The sequence below is a fragment of the Emydura macquarii genome, unplaced genomic scaffold, assembly GCF_026122565.2.
Source record: "Emydura macquarii macquarii isolate MOO-44397 ecotype Brisbane River unplaced genomic scaffold, CSIRO-AGI_Emac_v2 contig_295, whole genome shotgun sequence".
In the NCBI taxonomy this organism is placed as follows: domain Eukaryota; kingdom Metazoa; phylum Chordata; order Testudines; family Chelidae; genus Emydura; species Emydura macquarii.
The window spans coordinates 12,514,736-12,529,620 of NW_027130432.1; the positions used below are offsets into that span (position 1 = coordinate 12,514,736).

General features: G+C 51.9%; 1 protein-coding gene across 1 annotated transcript; it reads left to right on the plus strand.

The window, feature by feature from the left end:
• The first annotated feature begins 1,654 nt into the window (after positions 1 to 1,654).
• USB1 (U6 snRNA biogenesis phosphodiesterase 1) lies at positions 1,655 to 9,480 on the plus strand. The gene is made up of 7 exons (XM_067552525.1): positions 1,655 to 1,870; positions 3,157 to 3,311; positions 4,249 to 4,432; positions 5,056 to 5,109; positions 5,962 to 6,067; positions 7,283 to 7,366; positions 7,780 to 9,480. The coding sequence occupies exons 1-7, from the start codon at positions 1,755 to 1,757 to the stop codon at positions 7,882 to 7,884; spliced, it is 804 nt and encodes a 267-aa protein (XP_067408626.1). The 5' UTR covers positions 1,655 to 1,754; the 3' UTR covers positions 7,885 to 9,480.
• Positions 9,481 to 14,885: the final 5,405 nt, after the last annotated feature.

Genomic DNA, 14,885 nt, shown 5'->3' on the forward strand with positions numbered 1-14,885 from the left:
GGGGGGGTCTGCCCCAGATCATAGCAGATGAGCGTTGGAAAGGACCTAAGGAGGCATCTAGTCCAACCCCCTACTCAAAGCAGGACCAACCCCAACTAAACCTTCCCAGCCAGGGCTTTGTCAAGATGGGCATTAAAAACCCCTAAGGATGGAGATTCCACCACCTCCCTAGGAAACCCATTCCAGTGCTTCACCACCCTCCTAGTCAAAAACTTTTTCCTAATGTCCAACCTAGACCTCCCCCACTGCAACTTGAGACAATTGCTCCATGTTCTGTCATCTGCCACCACCAAGAACAGCCTAGCTCCATCCTCCCTGGAACCCCCTTTCAGGTAGTTAAGGCTGCTATCAAATCCCCCCCTCACTCTTCTCCTCTGCAGATTAAACAAGCCTCGTTCCTTCAGCCTCTCCTGGTAATTCATGTGCCCCAGCCTCCTAATCATTTTTGTTGCCCTCCTCTGGACTCTCTTCAATTTGTCCACATCCTTCCATCCACAGCTCCCCCTCTTCCCCGTGAGGGGCCACAGAACTGGACACCATACTCACACATGGACTGGGCTGGGGACATTCTGTGGAAGGCTTGCTGGTGACAGACTATGACCCCCCGACTCTGATTTCATGGACCCAGAGGTCTGCACTAATCTCGGCCCGTTTCATTTGTCCCTCTCCCTGACAAACGCCTCTCCCCGCGCCCGATGTAAACTGGAAGCCAGGGCTGGCGGCTGGCCACTGATGCCCAAAGATCGCAGGTTACTCACGATCCACCCCTCTCCCAGCGCTCCTCACTCACTACTGCACAGGTCTGGCTTTGAGCCCCATGAGCGTCAGTCTGGAGCGCTCGCCCCCCCCCCCCCCACCAGTTCGGGGTGCGGTGGGTGCCGCCTGGGCTGCCCCAGCTGCCTTCCCGCTACTGAGCGGTGCCTGCAGCTCTGCCGAGCTGCTGACGGGAGCTCGGGGTACGAGGAAGAGAAGAGCCTCCGCGCTGCGAGCTTCTTGTGACCAGGGACGCGCGCTCGCCCCCCGGCCCCCAATGGCGCAGGACAACAGCAGCCCGGGATCGGGATGCGCTGCTGTGGATTCGACCAGGGCTGGGGCTGGTTTAACATTAAAGTGAATTTCTCCACCCACTAAAAGAGACGGCGGCGAGCCAGATCCCTTCTCTGGAATCACCCGCACCCGCACCACGCCGCCGCCCCCCACCTATGAAGTGCAAACCCCGCCCCGCCAGCTCCCCCCGTGCCCAGACACTCCCCCTCCGGCTGCCCGCAGTTCAGTTCGGATCGCGGCAGTGCCCGCTAGGGACTTGCTCCGCTTTGCCTGGTTTCCAGACCTCTGCAGCCGGGAGCAGCCCCTGCCGCCCCCCCTGCGCCTCCCCGCCGCCCCAGCGACTCCCCCTCGCAGGCGCTATGAGATCACCCGTCCCCCGCTCCTCCCATCTGCCCCTGCCCCTGCTTCACTCCCTACAGCTGGGACCGGGACGCGGCCAAGCCACCGGCCGGCGCTGGCTGGGGCAGGGGAGGGGCGAGGCGAGGCGAGGTGGGGCTCTGCGGGAGGCCGGCGCCACCTCCCCTCCCCGAGCTGGAACCGAGAGAGCCCGGAGCGCGAGAGCCGGGGACTGTAAACGCGGCAGCACGGAGGACTCGGACTCGGACTCGGACTCGGAGGCGCTGCAGGGCAGGGCAGGGGTGGACGGAGGAAGCCGAGGGAGGGTGGCGGGCGCTGGGGGGCAGATCCTGTGCCGGCCCCCGGACCCCATGAGCGGGGCGGCGGCGCTGGTGGGCTACAGCAGCAGCAGCAGCTCGGAGGATGAATCTGCTGGGGGGGCCGGCGGCTTCTCGGGAGGGGAGGCGGTGACCCCCGGCCGGACCAGGTGGGTTTGGGGCCCGGTGGAGCCAGAGCCCGGTGCGGTCTGTGCGGCGACGAGGGGGGCGGGCCGGGGACGTTTCGTTTCCGTGGTTGGTTTTTCTCGTCGTTTTTGCTTGGAACTGAAGTTTCAGGGGCCTGACGCGGCTCTGCCGAGGGCCCTCGTGGGGTGCTGCCCTGAGACCCTACTTAAGGCTTGTCTGCACGGGGTAATAGCCCAGGCCAGGCCTCTGTCCGGCGGTGCTGCAGGTCTGGATCGGAGCGCTGGCAGATGTAAGGGCTTGTGAAATAAGCTAGGGTGTGATTTTAAAGTGTGATAGTTATTCTGCTTAGCTCCCCCTGCGGACGCTCTTATTCTGCACTAAGAGCATCTTTGTGCGGTTTAGTTTAATCCGTTTTGGAAGATCTGCCAGTGCCCTTCAGTCCTGACCTGCAGTACCTCCTAATCTAGGCCTGGACTCCCCCTTAACACAAATACACCCCAGCCCTGGCCTGTAACGCCCCTGGCTATTTTGTTTCTGGCTCTCTGCTAGGCGGCCTGCCAACTGTGCTGGATTGTGTAGTGGCTTTTCAATATCAGTGAGTAGGTTTGAGTGGCCAACGTTTGGGCCAGCAAAATGTTCAGTGACTGTGAAATGTAGGACTGAATGCGGGGCTGGGCGTGTGTCACTTTCTGGTTTGTCAGTGGCAGCCAAAGTTTGGGCATCTCTTCCTGATGTTGCATCTGGTGATGGAAATGTTCTCCCTCATTCAAGTGTTTGAAATACAGCATCATGAAAGTGTCTTCTGGAAAGGAGTGAGTGCAAAGCTGTTATCCCCTCTGTTAAGGAGGAGATAAGAGTTGGTTATAGGGGTTTATTACCTCTTCCCTTTTCCACACCTGCAACTGGGCTGTCTGGGATTATCTGTCCTCTGCCAAACCCCAAATACTATTGGCAATGGATAGAGTGGGAGGTGAGCAACTGGGCTTCTGAATGAAGTCAGAGCTTTAGGTTTCATAAAGGGAGGGTAAGGGGGAGGGTAAAAACTGGTAGCACTGATTGCACAGGACAGGAACCCAGGACTAACCGCTAGAAATAGAGGTCCTTGCAGTGAGAGGGGGAACCTTCCCTGAGTCCAGAACCCTGTATAGAAGCTCTCCTCGCTGGCTGGCTTTGGAGGAGTGTAGAGCGCGGCTGTGCAAATGACAAGCAGTTGTCTGTGGTGCACCTAGCCGAGGACACCTCTCTCTCTGGGAGTGACCACGCATGTTAATTTCCTCTTCTCCTCTCTCCTCCCCCAACTTTCCTGCAGCATGCCGCTTCCTCGCCTTCCTGTGCCGGACAGTGTGTTAAACATGTTCAGAGACCAGGAAGAGGAGGTCACGGATGACAGCTCCAAGCATGGCGGACGAGTGCGCAACTTCCCCCATGAGCGGGGCAACTGGGCAACGTACATCTACATGCCCTGTAGGTAACTTCAGCCCTGTCTCCTCTGTTTGCCCAGTCTGGGGACTGTGAATGCTGGAGCAGGGGAAGAAGTGAGAGCTGTGGACAGAGGAGCTCTCTCTACCGGTGTGGGGCTGATGTTGGCAGGAACAGATGAGCGACAGAGACCCCTGCAAGGGGACCCTCCATGTCCCCAGCTTGGAAGCAGTGGGGAGGGGTGGGGGACCGAGGGTCCTGATGTGTGGATCCTCATGTGTCACCCACGGAGCAAATCTTGCGAACACTTGTCTCTGCAAACAGACCGAGAGCCTAGCCCCTAGTGAGACTCTTTGCTCCCGTTCCCCAATATGGGCTCAGACGTCTCTCTCCAACGCCAAATGCTTTCCAATGGTATGGTCCATAAACACACTTGCCTGTTAGACAGATCTGGCACATCCTGACTTTCTCTCCATTCAAACAGAGCATGTAAGAGAGAGACCTCCATTAGACCAAAGGAGTCAAAAGGGAAGTTTGTGTGTTTGTGTTTGTTTGAGTCTGTCCATCCATCCCCGTCCAAGTTCCCATTTGATGTGCATTCTACAGGATCTGCAGCTTGGCAATAGCTACTAAATGATGCCTAATTGGTGCTTGTTACCTTTCTAAAATAAGGAAAGAGATCTCTGCAAGGAGACAGTGCCTGGGTAGAGGTTAGATCAGCAAACTGGGAATTGGGAATCCCAGATTTATTCCCAAATCTGTGCCTTAGTTTCCTCCTAGGGAAAAAGAATAACAATGGTCCCCATTTTCACAGGGCTGTGAGAGGCTTCCTTAACGTGTGTAACATGTACTGGGATCCAAGGGTTGCCCCTGATTTCTAGTTCCTCATTGGACAGACGGCTCAGCCCTTCAGCGCTGGGCCAGGTGCCATGTGGGGGTGGAGAGAATCAAGCTCTATTCCTGCTGCTCTTTTCCGTGGTAGGTGAAATCCAGGAGGAATTGCTGGAGCTGCTGGAGCTCCTCGTTTCCCACGCCCGCAGGCATGCGGTGTCACTCACTGCCGTGGAGGAGTTCCATATCAGCCTCTCGCAGAGCGTAGTGCTGCGCTACCACTGGATAAACCCCTTGGTGCAGTCCCTCAAGGAACGCATAGCCTCCTTCTACAGGTAGGAGCAGCACTCCCCCTGTCCCTCTGTCCTTGGGTCACTCCATCCATTCTTAACCTCCCGGCCTGCTCTGGGTCCTCGCGATTCCCCCTGACGTGCTGTGGATCCCAGTTAATCCACTGTCTGCTCTTGAGACCCCAACGCACGGGGCTAGATCCTGCCCTATGGAAATCAGTGGGAGTTTTTCCTTGGGCTTCAGTGGGTGCAGAAACTGGCACCAGATTAATCTGGCGAGCAGGCCAGTGGCCCAGCAGCCGTGCTGCAAGGCAGGGGGCGCTGGGTTGAGGAGCAATGACAGTGTTGTGTTGTAAATCTCTTACAAAAGCTTTCTCGTGATTTCAGTGCTTACAGCTGGCTTGGAGACTTCCCAGGCACAACCTCGTGCTATTTTGGGAGGTGGGCTCAGGAAGTGCACAGCAGCGTGGAAGCCAAGGGGGGTAATGGACTGATCCAGCCCCTGGCGAGATTCAGTTTGGACTGATTCACCCTTGATAGAAACAGATCTTTGCCCATGCGCTTGGCCAGCAAGAGGGAAGCCCTGCTGCAGTAGCTTAAGGGTGGGCACCTCACATCTCCTCCTTTGTTTCTTTCCCTAATTGAATTTGCTTCTTTCCCCATTTCAGGTTCTTCTGTACGGCCAGCCAGGTTAAGGTTTATACCAACCAGCACAAAACCAGGTGAGTGGGTGGCACCACAGCCTTGCCTTTGAGAGCACTGGGGAGGAGGGGAAAGCTGGCATGAGGAGGGATGGATGGGGACTGACTCATGCTGCGCACGGACCCCTGGATCAATGCCAAGCAGCTTGGCAGCTGTGTGACATCATATCCCTTTGTCCCAAAAATCTGCTGCTGTAGGTTTTCATAGCCGTCCTCCCGGTCCCCTCGTCATTCCCAGGGATGCTCCTGGGTGGGTAGATTTTGATCTTGGGCTGCAGCCGCAGGCAGCCCAAAATATATTGACAAATGCAGTTATCTGACTGGGTCAGTTCATGGCAGCTCATTGAGCTGGTACCTTTCCCTGGTGATTTCACCTTGCACTGCACAACCTCAGCTTTCATTGAAGGAAATAATTAAGTCTCTAGCCTTTTTAGCTGCTAAGGTGACTTTAGTGTAACCAGTACAGTGACGTCTGCTTGAGACTGGAGACAGCCTGAAACAATAGTCCTGACAGAAGCAAACACTGTCCAGTCATTGCTGGGGGGGTGAACTCTGAAGCCTAACAATGCTGATTTAAAATGTCCAGCTGGTTAACTATTTTACTGCGGAACAAAGCACATGAGAAAGGACAGTCAAACTATGAAAAGGTGCTGACTCCACTGTAAGTGCCAGCTTGTGTTGGTGTCATGAGTGGATGGAGCAGATGGAGTTTAGAAGAGTTGCACTACTTTTTTTTTTCTTTTTCTTATATGACCCTGGGAAAGGATGGGGACTTGGTTGCCTTAGCAACCTGCCCAAATTCATAGGGCACTCCCAGGTAGGGTATTAACACTGCTCTTCCTGCACTCAATCTTTCTCCCTGTCTGTGCTCAGGACCTTTGTGGGCTTGGAGGTCTCGTGTGGGCATGCTCAGCTGCTGGAGCTGGTCTCAGAGGTGGATAAAGTTATGGAGGAGTTCGATCTCCCTACGTTCTACAAGGTAATGGCTTGTCTTTTGTCCTCTCCCTCTTCTCTGCCTGTCCAAACCCTAAAGGTGAGGCCAGAACTCTTAGCTGCTCCTCTGGCTTAATATGGAGGCAGGGGAACAAGTCAGGAGCTTGAGCTTCAGAAGCAGCAAATAAAAGGGAGTGGGGAAAAGTACCACAGTGTGAACTCACCTGTCTTCTCTCCACTGCCACCCCTTCTACGGGAGAGCCTGATTTGTCTGCTCCCTGTCACTCATTTATCCTGCTTTCCCATTGGTGGCCATGCTGGTTGTTCATTACTGCCTGCGGTAGCACTACAGTCCTGCGCGGGACATTTCCTGGCAGTCAGGGGCTGACTGGATCAAGGCCTATGGTTACTGACTGACGGTAATGCCTGGATTGGAGGTCGCTATTGCCAAATGAGAATGGGGCTAGCAGAAGCCTTTCCCTCTGAGATCACATCCAGCCCAGGCCTGTGGTGATTTTAAATCGTTACCGTCCAATAGCCCTTCTGTGAAATGCGTTTCCTGGGTCTGAGCCCAGTTCCTAGGGGACAGGAGTCCACGTCACAGAAACCACCCCCAAATCTTGTTGGCAGAAGAATGGCCTAGGGTTGAATGGGCCACGGCGAGTCCGAGCCCAGTCAGATTTGAGGCACATTGTGCAGGAAGCTGGCACTGACGGTGCCCATTCTGTGGACAGTCCCCTGAGCTGCCAGTCTGACATCATTCACTGCTGCCTAAATTCACTTACAGATTTAGAGAGTTTATTTAAAATAAACCCTGAATCTCTGAGTCTATGGGCTGAGTAGGGAGCTTGCTTCTGGCGCAGAGATCTCAAACCACTTCTCAACAGAGACTTGTATCTGTGTCGGAGTTATTTCTCCGCACATTCTGAACACATCTTGAAAAGCTGAGAGCAGCTAGGCAGGGAAAGGCAGCCTTTGCTATTGATATCAGAGGCAGGCAGACTGGGAGCCAAGATTCATGGTCTCTGATCCCATTTCTGACACTGAATCCTGTTGAGTCCCCATTTGTCAAGTAGAGATAACTATGCTTACTGTTTCACAGAGTGTTGTGGAGCTCCACGCATTCAGGTTTGTAACGGGCTCTGAGATCCCGGGTGGTGGGACCCTGCAGGGCTGAGTTTCACCAGGTCTCAGACTTTGCATCCTTGCACCGAGTTGCTGTTCCATCGCTCAGTCTGAGCTTCTGTCTCTCTCTGTACAGAACCCATCGTTCCATATCAGCCTGGCCTGGTGTGTGGGAGACCTGACTAACAAGCTGGAAGGGCAGTGTCTCCAGGAGCTTCAGGTAACTCCCCATGCAGCTGTCTCCTGAGATGAGGATGGAGGGGGTGGGCGAGGAATGCAAGTAACACCCCAGTCAGGTGTCTCCAGGGATGAGGAAGGATTCAGGTAACTTCCCTGCCATGTGTCTTCTGCTGGTAGCCTTCAGGTGACTGAATTGTAACTTTGGAGAGATGAGGGAAGAGAACCTTTAGGTGGGAGTTTGAGTTAAATTTTGTTTCTCTAAGGTGGTTTCCCTGTGGCAGAGCCACCTGGGAAGTCTGAGGACCTCCAGCTGCTAACAGTGCCTTTTCTCTGCATCTCTTCATTATGTGAGCCATGGTCTGTGTGCCGTGAGTGACTGACCTGATCCTCTGGCAGCCTCCTGGGCTCGCACACACTGATGCTTCCCTTATGGGCTCTGGGTGTGTTTTTCAGGAGATTGTGGATGGGTTTGAGGACTCTGCACACCTCCTGCGGTTCCAGTGGGAGCAGATCCGCTGCAAATCTGGAAACAAGTTCTTCTCCTTCCCCTTGAGGTAGGAGATGGGAAGCCATGCACTCCGGCTGCTCTGATGTCTCCGCTAGCTGCTGGACAGTTTGGAGTTTCACCCACATGCCGAGGAGTTGTTCTCAGCTCCTCAGCCTAGGGACGTTTGTCGCCTCAAGACAGGCCGCTTTCGTTTTAAGTCGCTGGCCATAGATGTGTGAGTACATGTGTATTTCTTGATGGATGCTGTTAGGTTATTGTGTTGTGTAGGCTGCTATCAGCACAGACAGTTCTAGGCTTGGTTGCCAGATGTGCTGATGTTTTAAGCCATAGTCACCTTCTAGTGAGGACGTTTGTGGGAGGGAGATTGCTAAGGGAAGAGTGTGTCAGAGCTGGAAATTGCACTGCATTACTGTAAGGGAGTCTAGAGCATAGTTACCCTACAGAGCTCTGAGTCCTTAGCTATTAACAGCAAGATCCAGATGTGCCGAGTTAGATCCTTCTCTCTTAGGACAGTCAAAGAATCTCTCTGCCTACAGTTGACTGGGGACAAGTCCACTCTTGAGGCTGCTCCTCCCTAATGCTTTTATTGCCACACTCAAGAAACTGAACATCAAATCCTCACTCCAAGTCCAGGTGGGATTAAATCTGGCAAAGAGGAAGAAGGCCCTTGACTTTCAGTGCTAACCAGTCTAACTCCAATTTGGGACTAGTGGAAAGTGTTCAATTAAAACTGATCCACAGAGAGACTTTGGGGAGGAGAAGAGCAGCAGCACACACATTTTTAAGAGAATTTTAAAAGACACAGGACAGGTTTTTATCTTAAATAGGTTTGTCATACTGCCAAATGCCCAGAAGAGGGCAGTGTTGGCTTTCCCACTCCCTGTCTTTACAGCTGAACTGGCTAGCAATATGGGGCTCTGGTCATACCCACCTCCAGAATTACCTGCTGCTGTTTCGCTTAATTTGGGCAAGCCAAGAACATCGGTGTCCAGGGAAGGGGGCACCTTGCACCAGCACTAACTCCACTTTCAAAGGAATAAAGCTAACTGGATTCTGTAATGACAGCCCTGGCCGGTGAACTGAACTTCAGCTCCCAAAGAGATCCTGTACTTTCTTGCCCTGGACAGGTGCGTCTGCCTCTCGGACATTCTGGACAGGGCATTCAAGTGCTGCCCAGTATCCATCATTGCATATTTGTCTGCCAGAAAAACCTGAGGCTTTTGTTTAGTATCAAACCCAGTTTTCTGGTTGCCATAAAGCTGGTTTCCTGGTATATTCTAGACCAGACTCTCAGAATTGCTGAGTACCTGCAGCTCCTATTGACTTCAGAGGAAATTGTGGCTATTGAGCGCTTCTGAGAATCAGCCCCTCTGTGGTTCCTCTCTCTAATGCAGTATCAGCAGGGGGGTGATATCAGTGGCCAAAGTGGCACTGAGAGACGAGTGTCACAGCGGCTTCATTGCCATTTAAAAGCTTGCTAAGAAGCCCTTTATGTTTATCAGCTTCTTACCTGCAATATTTTATTCTGAAAATTCTTAATGGACTCCCTGAGTGGGTTTGTTGGGGCCAGAAGATGAAATTCACTGTTTAAAAAATTGTATTAAATATATATATATCAAAATAAAACCTTCTATTTCTGCCTCTGGTCCCTGCGGCTGTGTTTTCGTACAGACTGAAGTCTTTACTGTTCTCGCAGACATTAATTTTCTTCCAAGCCAGTAACCTGGCTGTCTCGAGAGCGTGGTACTGTCAAAGATCACGTCTGCATGTACAGCCTTGCACCGAGTTACTTCTGTACGGTCCATGGAATTTAAGGGTAAGATCTTGGGGATCAATGGAAATGGTGACTCCTTTGGGGTCTGCATTTCACCTTAAGTGTGCATTTATACTTCCAGCTACCTTCAGCAGGAAACAGTTCAGCCCTCTTTCCTCCCTAAAATAATCCAGGTATCAGGAAGAGTATTTGCCAACTGTGCCCAAACAGTGACGTCATGAGAGATTGCGGTCTGTCACTATTCATGATTATTAGGAACACTGCCCCACCCGTCTCCCCCCATACACAATGTAGTAGTAATTTTTAAAAGCCTTGGTGAAATGAGCTCTTTATTCCACCCTTGTGAGGGGGTGTTACGGTGGCCCTGGGATATGGCGGCATTGACCCATGCTCAGCGTGTGGCTCTCTGTCCATGTGAGTGGCTTGCACAGTGATGCACAACTTCATTGCTGATGCTGTAGGGTGGGTGTCGTTAATAGGTTCCCTGTGATCAGGAAGGTGGGATGGAAGGAGGGCAGTGCTCAACCGTGACTGCTCTGGGGTTGGGAGGAAATACTTCTTTCATCTCTGTGGTCTGCTATTGTCAAATCTCAATGTGCTTTATAAACAATAATATAAGACTAAACCCCTGTCCAATAGGGTAGACCAGATGTCCCAATTCTATAGGGACAGTCCCAATATTTGGGGCTTTGTCTTATACAGGCACCTATTACCCCCAATCCTGATTTTTTCATACTTGCTGTCTGGTCACCCTACTTCTCTGCTTTCATGGGTGAGTATCATCACCCACAATCCCACACATGGGGAAACTGAGGTTGGATGAAGTAACTTGCCCAATGTTTCCCACTGAGTGAGTTGCTGAGCTGGGAATTCTGTCCGGATCACCTGTCCCCCTCTCCTAGGCTTTGACTTCATGGCCATTTCCCCCTCATCTATTTGGCCCTGTTTGTAACCCGTTAGCTACAGGGGGTAACATTCCCTGTGTCTCATTTGCAAAGTGTCTTAGACACTTAGCAGCCCATGACCTGCTGGCTTTGAGGGAGATTTAGGCTCCGAAGCAAATGTACCCCTGGTCAGCTTTACTCACGGTTTGTCCCCACCAGAAATGAGTTAATGCTCAGTTGGTAACCACGGGTAGCCCCTGGTCAGAGGCCGAAGCCAGCATGGAGTGCCTTTATGTACTGTTTACACAATGCAGGCAGGACTCGCTAACTGCCTCTGTAAATGGATTGGCCACTCCTCTCTTCTCCCAGCTCTCTGTGCGGTAGAAAGTCCCAGAGGTCATTGCTCCACAGATTGCTGGTGCCTGTCGGTGTGCATGTCTCCCCTCCCCTCCAGCTGCCCAGGTTTCACTGACACAAACACGGTTAGGCGGCAGGGATGGTGCACAAGCACAAATGCAGTTATCACAAGGTCATGTCAGCTGAGGGCGGCAAACACCCAGTAGCACTTGCAGTGCAGATGGGACGTGAGGAATGACAACGACGGTCTGCTCCGTTGTTGGAGGCCATGATGGGAGTTGTACTGCGAGGTCAATGGGGAGGGCTTTCAGGGTGATCACTGAGATGCGGGGGGGGGCTTGCTTCACAGTGATCAGGATCTCAGCAAGGCCCTGTCTTGCTTAGTGTGTAAGGGTTGGTGGCCTGTGAATTGCAGGAGGTCAGACTAGATGGTCCCTTCCAGCCTTAAACTCTGTGACCTTGTTCACAGGAAGCACTTGACACCTTGCAGGATCAGACTGAAATCAGGCTTGGCTCTGTGTGCAATAAGCATTTCCCTCACCAGAGTTAGTGCAGGGACCCTTTCAAATACTCTTAAGCCAGTGCAGCCTTTCCTAGCCTTACAGGGGTGGGGCGTCTCCCCTCCCTAGTCTCCCAGCTCATCCGTTTTCCATTTGGCTAACAATGATTTCTTTCCCTGCTAGCCAATCATAGAAGATGAGGGTTGGAAGGGATCTCAGGAGGTCACCTAGTCCCACCCCCTGCTCAAAGCAGGACTAACCAGGACTAACCTCAGCTAAATCATCCCAGCCAGGGCTTTGTCAAGCCACAGCTTAAAAACCTCTAACGATGGAGAGTCCACCACCTCCCTAAACTCCTGGATTGTAAGGGAGGGACAGTGAACCTGGCTCCTTTATGTACTTCCATCTCTGTGCACCAGCCTCCTTACTGCTGCCTGCTCCAGCTGGAGAAAGAACTGCTTAGTTACAAGGGCCACTCCCTGGCGCCAGGAGGGCGAAGACACTTTCCCCCTCCCTCCCCCCCGTCTGATTGCTCTGCTCTTTGTGAGGGTGAGCTTGGCAGAGCAGACATGCCTTCCAGCCCAGGGTTCTTGCAGGTGAGACAGAAGCACGTGTCTGATGGGTTTCCTTCCAGCTCTACCACTCACAGTAATAGTGATGTCCATGAAGGCGATGGAGATGTTCTGCATTTACACTAGAGTAGCAGAGTGGGTGTCTGATGTGCAGAGCAAAATGCTGGCTAAATCAGGGCTCACCTTCCAGCGCGTTCTGCTACAGGAGACAATTGACTAAATGGCTCAGACTGTGACTTGACTGTTCCCTTTTCTCCTGGCAGACTTTGAGCTCCAGCATGCAAAAGGTGAATGCCTTCATCCCCCTTTGGCTTCCACTGGAGTTGAGAGCATGCAGCTGCTTTTGTTATCATATGCACCTTCTTCCACCTGCCCTTTGTGAAGTCTAAGGTCTCAGCTGTTGCGAGGGGCAGGAATGAGTAGTTCCCTCCAGGGGCAGGGATGGGCCTTGCTCAGTTGCTTGGAGCTGGGTCCTGCCAAAGATACCAAGTGGTTAAAAAATCACTGTGTTCTTCAGTAAGCGAGTGCTGAGAGCATTCAGGTTAAGGACTGTAGCATCATCACCTCTTGAACTAGGAGAAATGCATCCCTGGGATGCTCCAGGAGAGTTATGCTAAGGATGTAATTGGCCAAACAAGGGCATTTACTGGAAGTAAAACGCCTCAAGCTTCCACGGGATAACATACTGAAATAAACCACTGGGAGATGGCTCAGCAGGACGTCCGTGAGATGTGCAAGTGGTTATGTTGTGAGGCATCTTGTGTCCTCGTACATCCTTGGCTATGGAGTTTCCTGCAGAACTGGCACCAGCGTCTCAGCTTTCATTTTATTTGGTTGTGCAGAAAGCCTTCCAAACTGTGACCCAAGTGTGAGCGATGCAGTGATGCCTGGGAATTTGCAAAGAGCCTTAGCCAATAGCCCAGGGAGGTATGAGCTACTCCCATTAGTCTCCCAGGGGTGTTGATGCTGGAACATATCGATGACTCTTTACATGTTAACTATTTCACTGCCAAACTTTTTAGCAGAAATGGCCAACACCACAATACCAAATGCTTCCCCTCCCCCAACACACACATCACACATTGTCTCAGGCTCTCTTTACCCTGTGACAACTCCTATGCTCCAGCTCTTTATTTTCAATACAAAGTTCTACAGCCTGTTAAAAGTGAAATGGTGAGGACGGGATAAATTAAATAGACTCCACTATCAAACTCCACGCCAGAAGAGACGCTAGAGGGCCTGTGTTATTCAGGCTTCTATTTAATTCAATAAATCCCCCATTTTAAACATTTTTTAAAAATCATTTTTATTTTGCCTGAATCTGCTCCAGAATTTCCAGGCCAGAGAAATGCAAGGGGCCTGGGCACCAAATTTAGGTTACGTTTGCTGCAGAGGTTCTGCCGTGGGCTTAATTCATTATTGGTTGTAAAGCACTTTGAGATCCTCTGAGAAAAGATACTAGAGACGTGCATATTCAAGTGAAATAAACCTTAAACTTTACCATCATAACCAAAGGCATTCCTTGCATCAACTGCTGCCTACTTCCCTGGCACACCCAACAGAAGACCCTATCCCAAGCAGAGCTTTTGAGAACCCAAAAAAGGAAAACAAGCCAGAGGCTCAATGAAATCTCCTGCGGTACTTTGCTGTTGGTAATCTATTTACATGGAAGGTGCCCAGATACAACAAGGCAAAAGTCCTTAGAGAGAGAGAGAGATGCACAAAGTTTATTTCAGCACACATGGCCTCCCCCTTGTGCGTGTAACAGAAACTCCGAGTTGTCAAATAATCTACTGTTAACAAATGGTACATGATTTCCAAACACACCTTTGATGTTTCTAAACCAAATTCAAACACACTAGAGGCTTTTGTCCAGGCAGTTAAAAAACAAAGCAGAGGTTATGCAAACAAAAGCCAGAAAGCCTCTAAAGCCAGAAAGCCCTTTCCCCACCTCTCCGTCCTCCCACGCACACATATGACTAACAGCACTCACCTCAATGGAATTTTAACACTTTCAAGAGCATTCACCTTAGAGATGGCAAGGAAGTTGGCACATTTTAAACTGTTAGATGCACATGATAAGGGCTTGGAATGGAACTGCCTCCTCCATAATGGTTGGGTCATGACCACTGCACTGTAATACCTAGGTCATAGCCCCTGTCCTGTCCTATAGCCACTGATCTCTGAAGGCCTCAGTTTTTAGCTGCCCAGCTGGAGATGCTTTCAGAAGTGCTGAGCCCTGGAAGCTTCCACTGACTTCAGCTAGAGTTTTGAATGCTCAGCACCTCTGAAAATCAGGCCCAAGTTAGCCCCAAATATTTGAGACACCCAGAATCAGTGGCCACTTTTGATCCTTTTGGCCAGAGTTTATACTGGCCTTCTCATGTGTTACCCACGACCTCAGCAGCCTGCTCATAGCCATTGTTATGTCACTACAACCTAGTAGGGTAGCTGTGGACTACAGTGAAGGAAGGGGTTTTTCTGTCACTGTAGGAACTCCATCTCCCTGAGTGATGGGAGCTAGGGTGGAAGGAAGCAGTCCTCTGGGGGTAGTTAGAGCAGCATAGCTATGGCATAGCTAGACTAGCTGCTGTGCAGTATCTCTGAAACCTAACTGTGTCTGTGTTTGCATATAGCTTTACACGCGACTCACCGGTGCCTGTGTGTGTGTGGGGGGGGTCTGAGTGTGCTTCTGTGTGCGTGTATGTGTAGCGGTGTGTCTGTGTGTGTGTAGGAGTCTGAAGGGATGTGTGTGTATGGAGTGTGGGGGGTCTGAAGGTACCTGGGCGGTGGGGTATCTGTGTGTGTAGGGGTCTGAGTGCACGTCTGTGTGTGTAGGAGTCTGAGGGTGCCTGTGTGTGCGTCTGTCTGTGTCTGTGTGTGGTGGGGTGACAGCGTCTCCCCGCGGGGTGGGGGTTCGCCAGGGCTCGGGGAGAGGGGGTCTCGGGGCTCAGGGCTGCCCCT

What these genes read in the sequence shown, in the direction of transcription:
- USB1 (XM_067552525.1), top strand. Translation starts at nt 1,755, where the DNA reads ATGAGCGGGGCGGCGGCGCTGGTGGGCTACAGCAGCAGCAGCAGCTCG. An exon ending in AACGTACATCTACATGCCCT is followed by an intron (nt 3,312 to 4,248) that starts GTAGGTAACTTC and finishes TTTCCGTGGTAG; the next exon opens with GTGAAATCCAGGAGGAATTG. An exon ending in ACCAACCAGCACAAAACCAG is followed by an intron (nt 5,110 to 5,961) that starts GTGAGTGGGTGG and finishes GTCTGTGCTCAG; the next exon opens with GACCTTTGTGGGCTTGGAGG.